We start from the raw sequence: 22,252 nt of genomic DNA on the forward strand, positions 1-22,252 counted from the left end.
ATGGCAATCTTTAGAAATGACTGAACTGGTGAGGACTTCCCCTCTTACGCTGTTATATCGCTGTTAAAACCCCCGCAAAAGTAAGCCTTTTGACTGAGGTGTAATTGGGTTTTTAATGGCGTACTAAATCCTAATTACTGCTGAGCAGCCTCTCTGGCCCTGACAAATTAATTTTATATTTGTAGAATGTAACATTTTTTGCATTGATAAATCTATTGGTTTTTAATATTTTTTAAAGTTTATTTATGATATTTCAGCTTCTACCTTAATAATAAGAACACAAGAACATCAGAAATAGGGGCAGGAATAGGCCATACGGCCCCTCGAGCCTGCTCCACCATTTAATACAATCATGGCTGATCCGATCATGGACTCAGGTCCATTTCCCTGCCCGCTCCCCATAACCCCTTAATCCCTTGTCGGTTAAAAATCTGTCTATCTCTGTTTTCAATTTATTCAATGTCCCGGCTTCCACAGCTCTCTGAGGCAGAAAATTCCACAGATTTACAACCCTCTGAAGGAAGAAATTCCTCCTCATCTCAGTTTTAAATGGGCAGCCCCTTGTTCTATTATGCCCCCTAGTTCTAGTCACTCCTATCAGTGGAAACATCCTCTCTGCATCCACCTTGTCAAGCCCCCCTCATAATCTTTTACGTTTCGATAAGATCACCTTTCATTAATCCCATGTGGATGTTGTAATCTTTATATCAATCTCTAAAAATTTATAAAAAGTGAAGGAGAATCAGTGCATTTTACTTCCTGGTTTGCTGTCTGTGAGAATTCACCAAGGTGATTGGTTGCTTAGCCTGCTTGATGACATCACTGTTGCTGGATGCTAGAAATTCCCTAGTGTTATGTATTTAACCCTTTGTAACCTGCCTGACACCTGATCATCAAAGGACCCACCTGTTGGAGCCCCAAGGGATTCCAGCATCCCTTGGGAGCACAGTATATAAGCAGGCCACCCACAAGGTACCTGCACTCTGGAATCTTATTAAAGGAGCTAAGGTCACACTTGCTCATAATACACAGTACTCAGTTTCACCCTTTATTATGAGTGTATCAATTGGCGACGAGGTAACAAACAACCGCGCGAAAATGCAAAGAACAGTTGGCATCTTGGCGAAGTTCTCAGAAGGGGACGATTGGGATGCCTTCATGGAGAGACTCGACCAATACTTCATGGCCAACGAGCTGGAAGGGGATGAGAAAGCTACCAAACGAAGGGCGATCCTCCTAACTGTCTGTGGGGCAACAACCTATGGCCTCATGAAGAATCTCCTGGCCCCGGCAAAACCAACAGAGAAATCCTACGAAGAATTGTGTATGCTGGTCCGGGGGCACCTCAATCCTAAGGAAAGCGTTTTGATGGCGAGATACCGGTTCTACATGTGTCAACGATCGGAGGGCCAGGAAGTGGCGAGCTACGTCGCCGAACTCAGGCGCCTCGCAGGACATTGTGAGTTTGAGGGATTCCTAGAACAAATGCTCAGAGACTTTTTTGTACTGGGCATTGGACATGAGACAATCCTTCACAAACTGTTGACTGTAGAAACTCCGAATCTGAGTAAAGCCATAACGGTAGCCCAGGCATTTATGTCCACCAGCGACAACACCAAGCAGATCTTGCAGAATAAAGAAGTTTCGGCCAGAACTGTGCACAAAGTAACGTCGGTCTCGAGCAGAAATGTACAGGGCAGAACGTACACGCTGGCTGCTGCAGCCCGAACTCAGTTGACCCGCCATCAATCATTAATGCGAGGCAGTTAACACCCTGTTGGTGCTGCGGACGTGATCATCGGCCCCATCAATGCCGCTTTAAGCACTATGCGTGCATTGGTTGCAAAGCAATGGGACACCTCCAACGAATGTGCAGGCGAGCTGCAAACCCTGCAAACCACCACGTTGCAGAGGAAGATTGATCTACAGTGGATCAGGCTGAATTGGAGACTCGTATTGAGGAGGCAGAAGTGTACGGGGTATACACATTCACTACAAAATGTCCACCAATGTTGAAAGTTGAACTGAACGGTATTCTAGTATCTATGGAGCTGGACACGGGACAAGTCAGTCCATAATGAGTAAAAAGGCCTTCAACAGGCTGTGGGGCAAAAAGGCACACAGGCCCAAGCTCAGCCCCATTCACACGAAACTAAGGACTTACACCAAGGAATTAATCCCTATAATTGGCAGTGCAGAAGTCAAGTCTCCTATGACGGAGCAGTACACGAACTCCCGCTATGGATTGTGCCGGGGATGGCCCCACGTTGTTTGGCAGAAGCTGGCTGGGAAAATCTGCTGGAACTGGGACGACATCCGAGCGCTTTCATCCGTCGATGACGCCTCATGTACCCAGGTTCTGAGCAAGTTCCCATCGTTGTTCGAGCCAGGCATCGGAAGCTTCTCTGGGGCGAAAGTGCAGATCCATTTGGTTCCCAGTACGCGACCTATCCACCACAAGGCTTGGGCGGTACAGTACATGATGCGTGAAAAAGTGGAAATTGAGCTGGACAGGCTGCAATGTGAAGGCATCATCGCGTCGGTGGAATTCAACGACTTGGGCCAATCCGATTGTCCTGGTAGTTAAGGAGGACGGCATGGTTAAAATTTGTGGGGACTATAAAGTAACGATTAACCGTTTTTCGCTGCAGGACCAGTACCCGCTACCTAAGGCAGATGACCTAGTTGCGACTCTGGCTGGAGGGAAGACGTTCACCAAGCTAGACCTGACCTCGGCCTACACGATGCAGGCGCTGTAGGAGTCTTTGAAAGGTCTCGCCTGCATCAACATGCACAAAGGTCTATTTATCTACAACCGGTGCCCATTCGGGATTCAGTCAGCCGCGGCGATCTTCCAGCGGAACATGGAAAGCCTGCTAAAGTCGGTTCCTTGCACAGTGGTCTTTTAGGACGACATATTGGTTACAGCTCGGGACAGCATGGAGCACTTGAAGAACCTGGAAGAGGTTCTTAGTTGGTTGGATCGCGTGGGGCTCAGGTTGAAACGCTCGACCTTTCAAAGACTCCTACAGCTCCTGGCACAGGACTTTGAGTTCTTCGGAAGGAGAATCGCAGCAGACGGCATCAGACCCACCAACGCCAAGACGGAGGCCATCAAGAACGCGCTGCGACCACAGAACGTGATGGAGCTGCGGTCGTTCCTGGGACTCCTTAACTATTTGGGTAATTTCCTACCTGGGTTAAGCACCCTGCTAGAGCCCCTACATGCGCTACTGTGTAAGGGAGACAACTAGGTATGGGGGAATTCATAAGAGGCTGCTTTTAAGAAAGCCAGAAATCTGTTCTGTTCTAACAAACTGCTTGTCCTGTAAAACCCTTGCAAATGATAAGTGCTAGCTTGCGATGCGTCGTCATACGGGGTCGGGTGTATGTTACAACAGGCTAATGAATCAGGGATTTTGAAACCGATCGCTTATACGTTCAGGAGTTTGTCCAAGGCCATAAGGGGCTACAGCATAATTGAAAAAGAGACTCTGGCGTGCGTCTACGGGGTAAAAAAAATGCACCAGTACTTATTTAGCCTCAAGTTTGAGCTTAAAACTGACCACAAGCCGCTCATATCGCTGTTCTCTGAGAGCAAAGGGATTAATACCAATGTCTCTGCCCACATCCAAAGATGGGTGCTCACGCTGTTAGCATACAACTATGTAATCCGCCACAGACCGGGCACTGAGCACTGCGCAGATATTCTGTCGGCTGCCATTGCCCACCACCGGGGTGGAAATGACACAGCCAGCAGACTTGCTCATGGTCATGGAGGCATTCGAGAACGAGAAGTCCCCCGTTACAGCCCGCCAGATCAGGACCTGGACCAGCCAGGATCCTTTACTGTCCTTGGTTAAAAAAAACTGTGTCCTTCATGGGAGCTGGTCTGGTGATGCAGGAGGCGATTAAGCCGTTCCACAGACGCAAAGATGAGTTGTCCCCGCAGGCAGACTGTCTATTGTGGGGCAATCGCATGGTCTTGCCCAAGAAAGGCAGAGATACATTCATATGTGAACTGCACAGCACCTACCCAGGCATCGTAATGATGAAAGCCATAGCCAGATCCCATGTGTGGTGGCCTGGCATCGACTCAGATTTAGAGTCATGCGTGCGCCAGTGCAACACTTGCTCTCAGCTGAGCAATGCATCCAGAGAGACATCGCTAAGTTTGTGGTCATGGCCCTCCAAACCGTGGTCGAGGATCCATGTAGACTATGCGGGCCCATTGAAAGCAAAATGTTTTTGGTTGTTGTGGACGCTTACTCAAAATGGATTGAATGTGCAATAATGTCTAAGCACGTCCACGGCCACCATTGAAAGCCTACGAACCATGTTTGCCATGCATGGCTTGCCTGATGTCCTAGTCAGCAACAATGGGCCATGCTTCACCAGTGCTGAATTCAAGGAATTCATGACCCACAATGGGATCAAACACGTCACATCCACCCCGTTCAAGCCTGCATCCAACGGCCAGGCAGAACGGGCAGTTCAGACCATCAAGCAAAGCTTGAAGTGTGTGTCAGAAGGCTCCCTGTAGAATTGATTGTCCCGAGTGCTGCTCAGCTACCGCACCAGACCCTGCTCACTCACTGGAGGTCCCCCAGCCGAGCTACTCATGAAAAGGCGCTTAAAACAAGGCTCTCTCTTGTCCACCCTGATCTCCATAATCACGTGAAGGGCAAGCGGCATCAACAAAGTGTGTACCATGACTGCGCAAATTTGTCACGCGATATTGAGATCAATGATCCTGTGTTTGTGCTCACCCAAATGGCTCGCTGGCATGGTCACAGCCAAAGAGGGGAGTAGGGTGTTTCAGGTCAAAATGGCCAATGGACAAACGCATAGAAAACATTTGGAGCAAATCAAATTGCGGTTCACCAACAGCTACAAACAACCCGAAGAGGACACCACCAAATTTGACCCTCCAACACACACACACGCACACACACAAGCGGCAACTGACATCATGGTTGACCATGAAGCCGAACTCATCATCCCCAGCAGCCCGGCAAGGCTGGCTGCCCAACCGCCCAGTGAAGAACTGACCAACCCACCCACACCTGCATTTGTACCGAGACGATCGACAAGGGAGCGTAAAGCCCCAGATCGTCTCACCTTGTAAATAAGTGTTTTGTTGACTTCACAGGGGAGTGATGTTATGTATTTAACCTGTATACACCTGACCACCAGAGGGCCCACCTGTTGGAGTCCTAAGAGATCCCAGTATCCCTTGGGAGCACAGTATATAAGCAGGCCACCCACGAGGTAACTGCACTCTGGAATCTTATTAAAGGAGCTAAGGTCACACTTGCTCATTGTACACAGTACTCAGTTTCACCCTTTATTATGAGTGTATCACCTAGAGTTGGCGCCAGAATCAAATTTACATTGGGAAAGGTGAAATAGACGTCACAGAGATTACTCGATCTTTGTGGGCAGCTTTCCCCGGGGTCAGTGGTGATCGCCATCCCTTTGCCACTGACTGCAAAATCCGAGTCAATGAGTTTGTCGCTCTCTCTATTCTAACCGAGGCATTAACTTGTTTAGCCATGATCACTGCCCAGTGACCCTGTTGCAAAATGTAGATGTCCAGTGTCACGCACTGTTTCTATCTGATGCTCACACATGGAAAACAACCGCTTGGGTGCTGGTGACAACTGTTGTTATTTTCTGTTGATGAATTTTCTCTCCTTATCTTCTTCCTCCTCTCTTTAAGGGCTTCTTCCCTGGTCAGGGGAAGGTTCCAAAGGCAATAGACAACCCCTGGTACCTTAGCCAAATGGTCATTCTTTATGTGTGAGCCTAGATGATGAGTGTTGGTAAAGTATTTCACTGAGCTGAACTTGACCCTTTGTGCACCTGTTACCCAGAAAGAGAGAGAGAGAGAGAGAGACACTGGATCAGAAGTGGGAACCCTGGCTGATTTTACTCCTCTAATCCAGGGTCACGGAGGCCAGTTGTTGCACAAGTACTGCTGCCACGGCTGGGAGTGGTAGTTCGGCACTGATGAGAAATTGAGTTTTGGACCTTCTGGTCTGTAGTACTCAGTTATGTGCTTTTATACTGAGCCATTGGCGAGCTACTTTCTCTAGTTTTAAAAGAACATTAGCAAACAGGTTCCGTACAAAATAGTGCTGTTATTTCTAACACAACAGCGACTGATATATCTATCACAGATCCCCACTGACACCTGGGAGTCCCTGGCCAAAGACCGCCCTAAGTGAAGGAAGTACATCCGGGAGGGCGCTGAGCATCTCGAGTCTCATCGCCAAGAGCACGCAGAAATCAAGCGCAGGCAGCGGAAAGAGCGTGCGGCAAACCAGTCCCACCCACCCCTTCCCTCAACGACTATCTGTCCCACCTGTGACAGGGACTGTGGTTCTCGTATTGGACTGTTCAGCCACCTAAGGACTCATATTTTAAGAGTGGAAGCAAGTCTTCCTCGATTCCGAGGGACTGCCTATGATGATGATGGTCACAGATTATTGTTGTATAGTAATTCAAATGATTTCTAAATATTGAAACTTCATTTTCCCCTCCCATAGACCAAACCTTCTCTCTCTCCTGGGGCTTAAGCAAAGAACAGAGCCTTGATACCCTTAGAAGCTTGATCGCCAGTTGGCAAGTCCAATCCGTGGAGGTAAGCTGTTGTAATCGACAATGCATGTCAATTCGCTGATTACTTTTTAGGTATGCATTAATGCACATTTCTGGTCAAACTTTTTTTTTTGACAGCTGTTAGAGGCAGTACAAGCCATGTTACTAGCAGAAATGCAGAGGGTTTTGAGAGCTTTGAGAAAGAAATCGATCAGTAGTCAACCAGTGATCAGAGCGCAGAAGGGAAACCACGAGCTACAGACAGGTCCACAGATTGAACAAATAGAGTTACAAGAGACACCGCAAAATACAATCACTGTCATGCCTAGTAAGTGGAAACATACAAGGTTTTTTTTTTAGGTAATAATTGTAATTCTATATTGTAAATCTGATTTTTTTTCACATTTTAATTTTTATATAACATTTATAGATACTTTATTAGTTCAACCTTTTAGATATTCAATTCACTCAGCTTCACACAGTGCTCGCACAGATCATTCTTTGGGTGGCATTGTCTGAGAGGAGGTCGGAGTGATTCATTGGCTGTGACTGTGTGGGTCATCCAGTTTAAATATGTCTCATTACGATTACTATGGTTTGTGAAGGGGAAGAGGTTGGAATGACAGAAATCTAATTTTCACATAGCAGACCAAGGCTGAGCTCTTGAGGTCCTTTTCGATAACCTTTTGTTCTAGTTTCAAGACCCTTACGGACGTACAACACAGAACCTCACCTGAAGTGCTAAAACAAAAAAAGGAAAATAACTTAATACTTGATCACACTCTCAAAATCTAGCCTAGTGTTTCACACACTGAATTCCTCGCTTGCAGTTCAATGACTTGTTTTGAAGGTAAAATTGGCGGCTGTTTACATCACCTAAATCCCACAAGAGGCAATGAAATGAATTGCTACTTATCTGTTGGTTGAGGGATGAATGTTGGCCAGGACAGCGGGAGAATCCTTGCTCTTCTTTGAATAGTGCACAAACAGGGAGGTAGGACCTCAGTTTAAAATCTCAAGCAGCACCAACAATGCAGCACTTTCGCAGTACTGCACCGGAATGGCAGCCTGTGACTCAAGTCCTGATATTAGGCTGAATTCCACAACCTCCGACCCAGAGGCAAGACTGCTAGCAACCTGACCGAAGCTGACACGAGTGATATTATTTTTAATCAACATGAAGCGGCAGGCGATAATGTTTTTCAACTTTAAAAAATGTTGGGTTTGCGCTCCAGGAAGGAAGTGGAGTGCTAAGTCAGGCGGCGCACTTCCGACCTGGAGTGCAGCAGGTGGTGCGGTAGGTGTGCAGCGCTGTACACTGGGCCATGCAGCACTGCCGCGTTGGAAGGCTCCTCCCTCTCTTAAAGGGAAACGCCATCGCTGCAGGCTCTGCAAAAGAAGACTTAGCTTCTCGTCGACGGCAGCCATGATCCAGCCCAATCAGCCCGATGCACTGCAGGAGAGTGCCGGGCTGATCGATCGAGAGTGAAGATGATTGAAAAAAATTGCCCAAGAACATTCCAGAATTTTTTTTTTTTTTTTTACTTGCCTCGGCCAACTCACCTTTAAGCATGCTCTCCGAAGATGCCCTGCCTCCTGCAGCTGCTGGTGTTTAGCCCGCCGACGCTGCGGGGGTCGGAACCCAAGTTCGGGTCCGGGGTGGTGCGCACGGCGATGAGGTCACGACCTCTGGGCAAAGGAGATCGGTGCGCAACGCCACACTGTCGCCGCAAACCTCTCGCCGAATATGGCGGGAGTCGATCTTCTCGCCGCGCCCGCTCGGTCAGTGCCGAGCACCGTGTTACCGCCTCCCCCCCGGAGGCGATAACATGAGACGCTAAGGAGGCCAATTTCTTGGCCAAAGACTGGCTAGAACCAATTTGAAGAAATATTGAGAGGCCATCTCTTGTTGAACATGTACTTCACATAGCCATCGTAGGTTACAGGGACATATGAGCCAGAGTACATAAGTCCTGCACCTTCATCTCTCCTGCATCAATCTCAGGCATGCCGGAAGGAGATCCTGTATCCATATGTTTTCATCCAGGTAAACTAGACTCTTGACATATGAAAGAAGTAATCAATAGTGCCATTAAGTGACTCCTGCTCACCATTAGGCTCACCAATGCTCAGTTCAGGTGCTGTCAGAGTCTTTTGGATCCTAACCCTATCACAGTCTTGATCCAGGTCTGGAAGGAAAAGCTGAATACCAGAGTAGAGTTGGGAGGACCTGCCCTCAAAATCAAGACAGCATTCAACCAAGTGTGGCATGAAGGAGTCTGAGAAAAATGTGGTGGCTTGCCGGTGGCCTGAGTTAATCCTCGGAGTCATACTCATCACAGGATTATTATCATAGTCCCAGGATAAGGGCTGTGTCCTCAGTCCAACCATCTTCAGCTGCTTAATCAATGACTTTCCCACTGTCATAATGGCAGGAGTGGGGCTGTTTGATGGTGATTCTACAGTGTACAGCTCAATTCAGAACTCCTCTGATCATTCAGTAGTCCATGCCCAGCCAACAACAAATTATTCCTCAATATGTAAACATTGTTCAGCCTGTAGACAGTCTCCGGCAAAAATAATTGAGATTGGTCCATGATTGCGCAAATTGGCTGCTGTGTTTCCCACATTAGAAACATAGAAACATAGAAAATAGGTGCAGGAGTAGGCCATTCGGCCCTTCAAGCCTGCACCACCATTCAATAAGATCAAGTCTGATCATTCACCTCAGTACCCCTTTCCTGCTTTCTCTCCATACCCCTTGATCCCTTTAGCCATAAGGGCCATATCCAACTCCCTCTTGAATATATCTAACATATTACAACAGTGACTCCACTCCAAAAGTACTTCATTGGCTGTAAAGCGCTTTGAGACGTCCGGTAGTCGTGAAAGGTGCTATATAAATACAAGTCTTCCTTTCATTATTGGTTCATGTGTGCAGGGTGGGTCCAGGGGAGGGATCATGTGGTACTTCGGAGACTTCTGTAAACAAACGTTCTTAATGGAAGACTATCCTTGTCATTATCCCCTATTTGGGGAAGGATCTGTTCTTAAGTACTTGAGGATAAACTACAATCATAGAAATTGGAAATCATTAATAATGTGAGCAACATGTTAGGTGCTTCAGAATTTTGTCTCTGTAAAATTAGAATTGAAGTGCGAGCGGGTTTAAAACCTCAAATAAAGAAACACGCAGGCATTTTGATCCTAGTTTAGAGCAGCTAATAACACTGATGCTGATGGTGGCCTGGTAATCTGCACCTTCCATGGATGGAGATGGAAGGTGGCTGTTCGCTGAACAGGTCAGTTGCTCACTGGCTGTCGGACTAAACAAAACTGATCAGTGTTATCCAGCTGACTGCAATCAGAGTTCTGCACCATAAAGATGTCATCTTAAAATGAAGGCAATGATTTATGGCTTGTGTGGATTGGTTTTCTGGGTTCGATTAAGCTTTTATTACGATATTAAGAAACTCAGTTGGATAAGCAGCTGGGACAAGCTAGGTTGACAATGAACATAAAAGTTTTACACTCGAGTGGGAAAATTTATATTGTGAAGTTTACAAGAGAAGCCATTGTTGTAGCTAATAAATGGAGTAATTGGGTTAACACTGTGCATGTAAAAAGAGACTGTAATTACATGGTGTTATATGTGAATCAATAACATCTATATCAAAAGAATAGCAATGGGAGTAATTTAAATTCTTTGTTCATAATCCTTTGGGTGTCTGAGAAGCGAGAGATTAATCCCGCTAAAAGTAGTGGAATATTGAGGCTTCTATTTCAGGTTCATAACACTTCAGCAGAGCTTGGGTGTTTGGGGATTGTGTTAATACTGCTGTATCCCTTTCCAAACAGACCTGCTCATCAAATCCACAACATTTAAAATCAACCAAGCAAGGTATTTTCTGATGGACCTGTTAAAAAGATCAGTCCAAGAACAGAGCTCTCTGGTCGGCTGAGTTTGAATGTGTGAGGCTGATGGGAGCGATTGTTTTGGGCGGGGTGGTGCAACATTCATATTTAGAGTTCAAATTAATTTGCTGCGAAGCGAAGCAAGTTTTCTCCTTCCCGAATTAGCGAAATATACAACCAAAGGATGTATACACCCTGTCTCTCATCAATATATCTATATATCGATATGTGTGTGTGTGTGTGTGTGTGTATCTGCGCACATATATAAAAATGATCAAAACCTAATATCAACTGAAACTTTATCAGAAGCAGTTAGCTTCAGTACAGCACCAACTTCAAACGAATTTGGCAAGTTAGATTGCACTGGGCTGTCAGGATGCTTTCACCATAGTTCTGATTTAAAAATCGTAGACTTGAAGTGCGAGAAATAATGAAACCGAGCATGTTTTAATTTTTTTAAATTTTAGATTTTTGGTGATTTCTTTGCTCATCAAAGTGAAGGGTGTCAGTGCTGGGGAATGGAAAGCTTCTCTTCTTTTGGCATCCAATGTCAGCATTCAGCAGTCACAGATCAGGTGCAGCATAACTAGCTGCAGAGCACAGCTCCCTGTGCTCTGCCCCCAACAACATACCTTAACCTCAACCTCATTAAAACAGCCCCGACTGCACCACTTGTGACATTTGCACTTCATGCCTTACGACCTTTCTGAGTGAGATTGCCAATTAGAGATGGATTATGGGCAGTTTTGTGCTGTGGGCTTACACCCGCGAGCAACTGGACTGAAACTGCCCAAACTCCCTTCGCTGTGGACCCTCATAGGTAGTAAAGAAACGAGACTTTCATCCCATTAGTCTGGGTTGGACTTGAGCCCAAGTCACAGATGTAAAGTCCTGTCCCCTCAGTACAGACTCACACGAGGCATGTAGTGAAGGCAAGGTCACTCTGGACCTGCACCTTTATTTCACAGCTCTGGAATGCTGCACTTGCCTGGGACCTGTCCTTATATACCTGTCTCTTGCAAGTGCACCCCTGGTGGTAAGATATGTTGGTGGTTACAGGTCATATCTTATTACAGTCATGTATAGCATATTAGGATACAGTTATATATAATAATGTAAGATACATGACAACAGAGGTGAAGGGACAGTGTGCTAAACCATTGTGTCACCTCATCCCCCCTTTCTCTTCTGTTGACTGGCACTACAAATTCAGGCCTGGCTTTGAATTGAGCATCATGGGTTTTGGGAGTAGACCAAATTGCAATCCCTAATTGAGCAGGCCCACTGGTCCCTAGTAATCATCGTTCTGGCTATGACAGTCACCACGTCAAAATTTCTGGAGAAAATAAAATTCAGTTTTATTAAACTCTCTTCAAAGATTGAAGTGAATGTGGCCACGTCACCAAGTTAAACATATTTGAGGAAAAACTACTTGTTGAACTGTTCCATTTGCTCAGCTCAAAAATGCACCTCCCAGTGTGGAACTGAGCCATACGGACCAGAAAGGTTTGATCTCGGTTTATGCTGAGATAACTGGCCTCATCCAGGGTGGTATTTGGGATATTTGGAAATGAAAATTGGGTAGGTTCTAGAATGAGTGTGTGATCCATTCTGCCGGTTTACCACTCAAGCAGTGAAGGTAAGACTTACACCCAATACCTCTGGGCTAGTAATGGGGGTAGAACATAGCAGCCTTCCCACCATTGACCACTATCTGGCAGCATTGCTTTTACAAGTGAAAATGAAGACAGAAATAAACATTAACAAAATTGCTGTATTTTTCCAACAAAGAATTAATATTGGGACTTACTGTCTTAAGAAGAACTGTGACTAAAATTGGACTAAAATTCAAAATAAAGAGGCAAAACTAAATTTAAAATGATTTCTCGGGCTCAGAAAATATACGGAGGACTTCTCCTGGCCTACGCGTGTGGCCAGCAGGTGGGGACAGTATCGGACTCCACTGTGATGCTCCACAACTTTGATCAGCCAGCCAACAGTTATTGTTTCAGCGCACACATGCGAGTCCATGGAAACATACTTCAGCACGAGTCAGTGGGGCCACTTTGCGAGTCATTACGCCCTGTGCGCACCAGTTTGAAGAGTGTATCAGACCAGAAAAGGGGCAGAGATGCATAATGCCAAGATTCCCCCTCTTCCTTTGCACCCAACGTTCCAGTGGGTCAGAGAGCAGACGCAGATGGGAGCTGCATTGTAATATATTGATGTGGAAGTGGTGTAATGATGTCGTCAACATCATTTTCCACCCATAACGTCGGATCCATGTCAGTTCTTACTGACACATATAACAACAACTTGTATTTATATAGCGCCTTTAATGTAGCGAAACGTTACCAAGGCGCTTCACAGGAGTATTATGAGACAAAAAAATTGACACCGATCCACATAAGGAGAAATTAGCACAGGTGACCAAAAGCTTGGTCAATGCGGGAGGTTTTAAGGAGCGTCTTGAGGGAGGAAAGAGAGGTAGAGAGACAGAGAGGTTAAGGCAGGGAATTCCAGAGCTTAGGGTCTATGCAACAGAAGGCACAGCCACCAATGGTTGAGCGATTATAATCTGGGATGCTCAAGAGGGCAGAATTAGAGAAGTGCATCTCTGGTGTGGGTTGTGGGGCTGGAGGAGATCACAGAGATGGGGGGGGGGGCGAGGCCATGAAGGGATTTGAAAACAAGGGTGAGAATTTTGAAATCGAGGCATTGCTTAACTGTACGCCAATGTATTGTCAGCGAGCACAAGGGGTAATGGGTGAGCGGGACTTGGCATGAGTTAGGACAAGGGCAGCTGTTCAGCACCTGTAGTTGCATCTTTACCTAATCAGTTGGTTCAAGGGACAGGAGCAACCTGCAGGTGAGAATGATATCAGGTTGATAAGAGATTGTCTGCATTTCTTCAAGTTTTGCTGAAGCTTGTGGTTACTCTTTGCTTCCACCCTACTCCTTCGCCGAATGGGCTCACTCTGAAAATTTCTCTGTTTATGTGTTACTTGGAAGGAGAGGATGAGTAGCAATGCAATAATATCAGAGATGCAGAGCTACATTGACACAGGATGGCTCTTCCTCTCTTTAGCCTGCTAACTGTACCTATCAGATACAGTGTTATTATCTGGTCTTGACCAAGGCCCAATGCACCTGAAGGCTGAGGAACGTGGTGACAGAGTTGCCCCATATGCTTCAGGATGATTTCCAGCCTCATTCCAGGGCAGGCCTGGCATTGCCAGTGGTTGTGAAGGTCACTGTAACTTTTCCCACTTCCAGCTCTTTGTATCGTGGTGGGTGTGGGAGTGGTACATGGACAGCGGGGACTGCCATCAGCAACATCAGCTAGTCTTCAGCTAAATGTTGATTTGTATGCACCAACAAGTCATTACATTGCATGGGTCTGCTGTTAAATATATGCTGCATTGAAGTGAGTGTGTGACTGAATGGAAAGAAGACTGTAGGAAACATGAGTGTCGTCCTAACCCTGCGCCTCCCCCATTTACTTCCTGTGAAGACCTTTACCTTTATTTGGAGAGCCTGCTCTTCAAATGCAGAGACAGGGAGCACCTTGGCTGGTCTTTCTCCCATCCTGACCTCTCATTACGTGCACTCTTCTCCTACAAGAGCAGAGGCACACATTGTGTAGTTCAATTGGTGGCATCCCATGCACTGAAACCCAGGGGAACTCTGTCCATTGGTATTGGGAAGACAGAAGCATCCCAAGTGATATTATAGGGATTGGAAGGGTGTTCTACCATTCAAGTTCCGACTGAAGAAAGCTTTGCGGAGAAGTGTACTGCGCAGCCGAACAGCAGCTGCAGGAACTTGAACACACAAATCCAGGCTGACATTCCAGTGCAGTGCTGAGGGAGTATATATTATTGGAGGTACCGTCTTGTGGATGAGACGTTAAACCGAGGCACCATTTGCTCTCTCTGGGTGGGCGGCAAAGATCCCATGGCACTATTTCAAAGAAGAGCAGGGGAGTTATCCCCCATGTCCTAGCCAATATTTATCTATCAATCAACAGATTATCTGGTCATTATCACATTGCTTTTTGTGGGAGCTTGCTGTGCGCAAGTTGGCTGCCGCGATTCTCACATTACAACAGTGATTACATTCCAAAAGTACTTCATTGGCTGTAAAGCGCTTTGAGCTGTCCAGTGGTCGTGAAAGGCTCTATATAAATGCAAGTCTTAATGGGTAATAAGAACTACACAAATAGTGCACGACCAGTCAACCTCTTTTTTGTGTGTGTGGTATTTGTTGAGGGAGGCGAGATGGCTGGAACACTGGGCTTTCTACTGCCCCTCAAATAGAACCATGAGATCTTTAACATCCCATCTGAACCACTGAAACCAGATTTGACTTTCATGTCTCAAACAAACTACAACACCTCCAACAATGCAATACTCCCTCAGTGCTGCATTGCAATGTCAGCCTAGATTATGAGCTCAAACTCACAAGCTCCTGGCCCAGAGACGAGATTCCTGCCAACTGAGCCAGTCGAACATTTCATTTTATTTTGCGGGCAGGCTTAATGTTTTATTGCACTGAACTCTTTCACTCTGTGTATTCAATGCAGTTGCGTTGTTGAATTAAGCATTATTATATATTTTGGTCACAGTAGGGTCTTTCCCCAGGATAATTGTTTATTAAGAAATACTTTTTTCCCCAAATCTCTCAGGATTTTTGTTTCATTTTGGATCATAATATGTTCTCACTACCAGGTAAATAAAAGTTGAAAGATCATTCTGCTTGCTGCTGAAACATGATGTGGGTAACTGTGCAGTTAGTGAAATAAGTATTTGATGCCCAAATCACAAAAGCTTCCAGGATTGTGCAGTTAACATCAGGAAATGTGAGGAGTGTTTTTTTTATGATCAGTAAGAGGTGGTATAAATCCCAAACCATTTATACACATGGAGCTTTGGTTATTTTAAGGAGTGATACATCAAAGTAGGTACATATTTATTTTAAATGGTACATGGTTTAATTGTATTGCAGCTGTCAATTTTGCTCGCACGGAATTTGCAAGAACAGGCTTTGTTTCAGAGACTCTGTTGGAGTAGGTATATATACTGACCGAGTAGTGCTACTTAATGTAACATCACAGAGTGTTAAACTGGTGCTGAGGACTTGGTCTAACTTGGCTTGGGAGGTGATTGGGTTGGATTTGCTCTTTTTTAATTAAAGCAAATGATTGCTACTCCTAACGAATGACACTTGCAGGTTAGGAGGAATGGTACTGCAGTGGTTACGTTACTGGATTAGTAATCCAGAGGCCTGGACTAATGATCTGGGGCTCAAGAGTTCAAATCCCACCAAGTCAGCTGGGGAATTTAAATTCAGTTGATTAAAGCAAGTATTATTAGTAATGGTGACCATGAAACTACCAGACTGTCATAAAGACCCATCTGGTTCACTAATGTCCTTCCCTTAGGGAAAGAAATCTGCTGTCCTTACCCGGTCTGGCCTACATGTGACTCCAGACCTAGAACAATGTGGGTGACTCTTAAACTGCCCTCTGAGTTGGCTTAGCGAGCCACTCCGTTGTTAATAAGGCGTCCGATAGCACCTGTTTTGTGCCACCTCCCCAGGCGAATTTCTAAGGGATCCAGGATGTATAAAAGTGTTCCAGAAGTTGTGAAGTAAAGCTTTCTTTAAGAATGTGCAGTGCTATCTGTTGCTTCAAAACTATGCACACCTATGCTTTTATTTATCATTTACTCAAAAAAAAAGGGTTGTATTGAGACAAGCAGGAGTTTACTGACGTGATCAGCATGGAGAAGGTCTATTCGGAGACGGGTGTGCTGTTGCGTGCAGCCTTTAGAGTTAATATTTCCATTAAATATGTTCCTTACAGTAGATTGCTTTAATGGCAACTATTCTGAAGCAAGGGAAGAGCATTTCTAATAGACCTTTTAAAAGTCTTAGTTATTTTGAATCTTTGGTCTCCATGTTTAGTTAGAGAAGCCTCAATACAACAGCAATCAGATTGTGTCCGTATTTTTAAAACAAAAACACATTTTTCAGGCACCACTTCAGCCGCCTTCATAGCTTTGCAAAGGATAAAGTTCCAACAGGCTGCACCCAAGCAACCACCAGCGAGTGCAGGAAGGCTCTTGAGTATTAAGTTCAGGCTGCCTGTGAATTCGGTTATATTTCGTCTAGAAATTTAGAGCATATCTGGACTGTCTGTTTTGATAATTGCTTTTTTGACTAAAATATTCTAGCCAACCTCAACATACGGTTCTTGCATCAATCCTTAAGGTGCCTGGGACATGTCGAAAGGCAGAATGGGGTCGGTTCAGGCTGCAGTTGCACAGTAGCTACCGGCAGACCTGAGTTATACTGCTGACTGCACCTTGCACTGTACATAGTGAAAAAGGAACTCTGTGTATGTGTGCTTGTAGGCGTCCACAGAGCTTTGTACCCCAGGAAGTTATTAATGTTGGGAGTGATAGACCAGTATGGCAGGGATTAATCAGGATTGCAGGATTAATCCAATAGCTGGCTTGGTTGATGAGGAAATCTGCCAATTCAGCATTGAAATGCTTTGTTTTATGTAAGTGTAAATCTTTACTTTGATTTGTCAAACATAATACAGGTTGAGCGTCCGAAATCCGGAGTTCCGAAATTCAGAATGTTCCGGAAACCAGACACTGGGCTGATCCGTGGCGTGGTCGTCCGGAATCCGGAAAATGCTCTGGAGTCCGGCCATTTTTTTTTAAACCGAATTAACCGCTGAAAAAGAATTTAAAAAAATTAAACTTTAACTTATCTTTTTTGCAGATCTTAAGTGCAGGGTTTTCCCGGCTGCTGACAGCCCCACACCCCCTTCGACCCTGACCCCACCCCCCGCTCTGACACCGACCCCCCCCCCCCCCACCTGCTCCGACGCCGACCTCCCCCGATCCGATGCCAACCCCCCCCCCCTCCCCCCCCCCCCCCCCGCTCTGATGAAAGACGTTCCAAAATCCGGAAAAACCCGAAATCCAGAATGGCCTCAGTCCCGAGGTTTCCGGATTTCGGATGCTCTACCTGTAATATGATTCTTAAGCCACAATGTCTTAAACAACACAATTAGATCCCCCCCTCAGCCGTTGGACTCCAGGGAAATCAAGGGATATGGGGATGGTGCGGGACAGTGGAGTTCAGGTCGAAGATCAGCCGTGATCTCATTGAATGGCGGAGCAGGCTCGAAGGGCGGTATAGCCGACTCCTGCTCCTAATTCTTATGTTCTTATCTAAACTCAAGAGAAGACCAGTCATGTTTATGCAACCTGTTCCTATAATTTAACACTTTAAACTCTGGTATCATTCTGGTGAATCTCTGCTGTACCCCCCCCCCCCTCCCCCCCACTCCAAGGTGAATGTATCTGTTCCAGGGCTGAGAAGGTAAAATTATGAGGATGGATTGCATAAACTTGACTTGTATTTCCTTGAGTTTAGAAGGTTGAGGGTGATCTAATTGAGATGTTTCAAATGTTAAAAAGATTCGATAGGGTAGTTACAGAGAACTATTTCCTGTGGCGGGGGAATAAAACGAGGGGACATCATCTTAAAATGAGAGCTCGGCCATTCAGGAACAAAATCAGGAAGCACTTTTTCCACACAAAGGGTGGTAGAAATTTGGAACTCTATCCCCAAAAGGCTGTGGGTGCTGGGACAATTGGAGCTTTCAAAACTGAGATCGATAGGTTTCCGTTGGGTAAGGGTATCAAAGGATGTAGAGCAAAAATGGGGAAATGGTATGGCGATGCTGATCAGCCATGATATCATTGGATGGAGGAGCAGTCCCGAGGGGCTGAATGGTCTGCTCCTGTTCCCAGCATGTGAGAAGGGGGTTCGGAAAAACAAACTGGCGACATCCCAGTCAACATTATTAAAATACAGTTATGATACTTGTACCTTATGGGCTGCTCTGCAGTGTATTTTTTGCAGACGCTGTTTCTGGAAACCTATCCTCTGCGCCCAATTTTTGGTGCTTTATGTTTGCTTTACACAAAACAGCATTTTCTGCATAATTTGCAACAGAATTTATAAAGTGTGCAATTTCTGAATTCTTAGAATGGATAACTAGAATAATATTTTGTACCAATGTTGTCGGAAGAGGCCTGTTGTATTCGTAACAGGCCTGGCAGGATTCCAATTGTATTATTACGTTTGCTTTCAATTGATTTCAAACCTCATGCTTATGAACTATTTGATTAAAAAGCATTTAGTTTTTAGCACCCATTAGATTGGAGTGGCAACAGACAAATGTATGGATGTTTTCAGCGCATCCTTTTTAACGGATGCTCATTGAGATCTGACATGTTTGTAGTTGCTTCGATTTTGCTTGCCCCAGTGGGCAGGTCGAGCTGAAGCCTGTTCACCTTGACAAGCAGCTGTTGCATATTGAAGAATCTGCCGTTATTAATTATACATGTCAGTCAAAATGTGGTGAAGTGAGCAAGTCTCTTTGATCATCGGCATTCCAAAAACTAACGACCAAATGGTGAGGTATTAACAAAGAACATATTACAACAACAAGTTGTGTTTATATAGCGCCTTTGACAGAGTGAAATGTCCCAGGGCGCTTCACAGGAGTATGACGAGCTAAAAGAAATTGACACCGAGCCACATAAGGAGAAATTAGTGCAGGTGACCAAGAGCTTGGTCAAAGAGGTCAGTTTTAAGGAGCATCTTGAAGGAGGAAAGAGAGGCGGAGAGGTTCAGGCAGGGAGCTCCAGAGCTTGGGGCCTCGGCAACAGAAGGCACGGCCACCAATGGTTGAGCCATTATAATCAGGGATGCTCAAGAGGGCAGAATTTGAGGAGCGCAGACATCTCGGGGGGGGGGGGGGGGGGTTGTGGGGCTGGAGGTGATTATAGAGATAAGGAGGGGTACTACAGTTCATACTTATGGGATTTTCAGATCTCACATGGCACTGCCCATGTTAAGTAAGAGGGTGCTCTGTTTTATAAAGGCAGGACGATTACACAGTATCATCTTCAATGTAGCTAATCTGCTGCTAAAGATGTCTGTCATTTTAAGTTTACAAGGTGTAATTGCTCTGTATTTCTACACTACAACAGTGACTACACTTCAAAAGTACTTCAATGGCTGTAAAGCGCTTTGGGACGTCCGGTGATCGTGATAGATGCTATATAAATGGAAATCTTTTTTCTAAAGCAAACATTTGTGTTGATTGCAGGTCACACTGGCTGCTCTTTGTATGTTCAATAAAGTCTTCACTGATACTAAATAAACACAAACTGTAAAGGTCACTTGGATATGAATTATTTGGTCAAGAATTTGTGCTGGTGGGAATATGTTCATCCATTTCAGATTGCAGTGGAGAAGCCTCCAGTATTTTCAGATTCTCTTTAGAAATTTGTTCTCGGGTAGAGGGGGTCGCTGGCCAGCATTTGTTGACCATCCCTAGTTGCCATGTTATAACAAAGAACTACATCTAGAATGCAACATCCGTTTTGAATATATTAAAAATACCTCTATTTGTCGGGGTGATCTGCTGGTACTATTTTAATATATTACCAGCGATCTCCCATGGCATTACTTCTAGTAAATCAGATGACACACTGTTTTATACGGGCCAGAGGTGCAAAATATATTATTCTGTTTATAAGTTGAATCTGTTAAGGACACAAAACATAAATGCTGCTCAGGAAATGTTGGGTGGGTTCATAGAGGTCAATTCAGAAGCTGCAAACATTTTGGGCTCAAAATTGCCCTTTTCCTCAAGGCCTGTCATCACCGCAAATTGGCGGGCAGGCTGCGGAGTGGAGTGGCCGTCAATATTTTGTGGAATAACCGCTGCTAGCCCAATTGAACTCCCGAGATTTCCCGGCAGTGGCCCGATCTACCCCCCACCCCCCTCCGGCCCCCCCCCCCCCCGCTCACCCGCTCCGTTGCTGCCGATCCATGGGACGCGCGTCATTGCTGTGCGCACTGCCGATCTAACCCCCGATGGCGACAGTCCCCTCGGAAAATCTTCGGGCAGCCCGGCAGTGCCAAAAACAAGCTTTCACCCGGCGCTCCAGTGAGGCTGTGGCCTTCTGCTGTGGCGGTGCAACTTCCCTTAAAGGGGAAGGCGCACTACCGCTGCCGCCATGTTTTTTTTTCCGGCCGACTGCTATGTCGGCCCGACAATTATGCCCCCAGGTTCGGCCGGGCCGCCAACAGGCAGCCTGGTATGCCCTCTTGGGTGCCATCTCGCTGGCCCGACCGAAAGCATCCCCGGTGGCTCAGTGGGCCGAAGTTTTAAAAGCGCGGAGGCTCTCCCCTTTAAGTGAAGGGGGGGGAGCCTTGGTGACGTGGCGCCACGATGATGTCATCGCAGCCGTGACTCTGCACCCCCCCCTAAACTCCGCCCCTCAGTTGCTGTCACCGCCGCGATTTTGCCCCTCGGGTGTAGTCATTATGACCGACTTCCGGATCGAAACAAAAAAAACCAAAGAGTGCAATTTTGCGAAAGAGTCGACCTGAACCACAGCTGCTGTAAAAACCACCGAAACAAGCGGGGGGGCGGGGGCGGGGGGGGGAGGCAATTTGTACACCTTTGTCTCCCGTTAGTTTGTGGTCCTGGAGTGTTTCTTTGCTTAGACTTTTCTTAGAAGTGTGAGACAGAATTTTGAAGTGCAGTGGACATGAATTAAATGGACATTTTTAGTACTATAGAAAATCTCCCATGACACTCCTGATGGTAAGTCAGAGCATGCGTTGTTTATAAGGATGGAGCATTATAAGAAGATACTTAGGAACATATGCCATGAGAAAACATCCATTATTCTGCTGCTTAAGTGTCTTTATACTTTTCTCAAGCATGGTAAGAGATTTGTGTTAAGCAATGGCATGGGCAGGAAATGTGCACTTATAGTTTTTGTAATAAATAGTAGTTGATGTCTTGTGATATTGCACATGGGTAGTCAAGAACAAGTGTAGGTTTCAGGTGAAGCAGAATTGGAGGCTGATGGACAATTGGACCATGGCATGCAGACATGACTCAGTCCCCATTGTAAAGTCTTATGTTCTAATATGTTATAATATCTTTATATTTCCATTATAAATTCCTATGGCCATATTTACAATGGTAACTGCCCATGTAAACTTGTCATGCTGTAATTACAATCCCCATCGATGGTGCCTCTCCAGCGCCCCCACTGGAGAGGATGGTGTAATTACAGGACGACAAGTATTGTCATAAGTATTCTCTATTAGAGATGTGGGTGTAAAATTTGTAATGGAGAAAGTTGACTGGAAGTGTGCATAAATGTAAGCATTTTAATCAATCAATAGATCATATAGTTAAATGCATAGGTGATATCTGATACTGAAAAGATCTGAGTCTCCGATTAAGTGGCAATTGGAAGCACGCACTGTGTTACATATCATTTACCCAATTCAGTTGAGCTTCTGAAAAGAGCATACTTATCTTTCCCATCACACTTACCTTTCTTGTATATTTTGGTAAAATGTTCTGAGTGTCACAGAAATATGTTATGTTGACTTTCCAATTTTATTGGGACACGGTGCTTTGTATATAATATTGAAATATATAAGGTAATTGCATGTAGGAGGCTAATCATGTGGCTGCAAAAAAGTCCTTCAGAATTCAATAATTTAGAATTTACTTTTTAAACTGGACTCATTTCAAAGCATTCCTAAGATAGGTTTGACATCATGAAACATAATGTACAGTTGTAAAGACATGCCTTAATCCTATTTT

At 45.4% G+C, this 22,252-nt stretch overlaps 1 protein-coding gene across 1 annotated transcript in view; it reads left to right on the forward strand.

Annotated features, from left to right (window-relative positions):
* LOC139228327 (WD repeat-containing protein 72-like) overlaps window positions 1–22,252 on the forward strand; it is a 173,712-nt gene that overhangs the window by 149,765 nt on the left and 1,695 nt on the right. The window contains exons 16-17 of the mRNA XM_070859512.1: window positions 6,552–6,646; window positions 6,742–6,931. Coding sequence (XP_070715613.1) covers window positions 6,552–6,646; window positions 6,742–6,931 — 285 coding nt within the window. The remainder of the gene's footprint in view (window positions 1–6,551; window positions 6,647–6,741; window positions 6,932–22,252) is intronic.

The sequence above is a fragment of the Pristiophorus japonicus genome, chromosome 17, assembly GCF_044704955.1.
Source record: "Pristiophorus japonicus isolate sPriJap1 chromosome 17, sPriJap1.hap1, whole genome shotgun sequence".
Taxonomy (NCBI): domain Eukaryota; kingdom Metazoa; phylum Chordata; class Chondrichthyes; family Pristiophoridae; genus Pristiophorus; species Pristiophorus japonicus.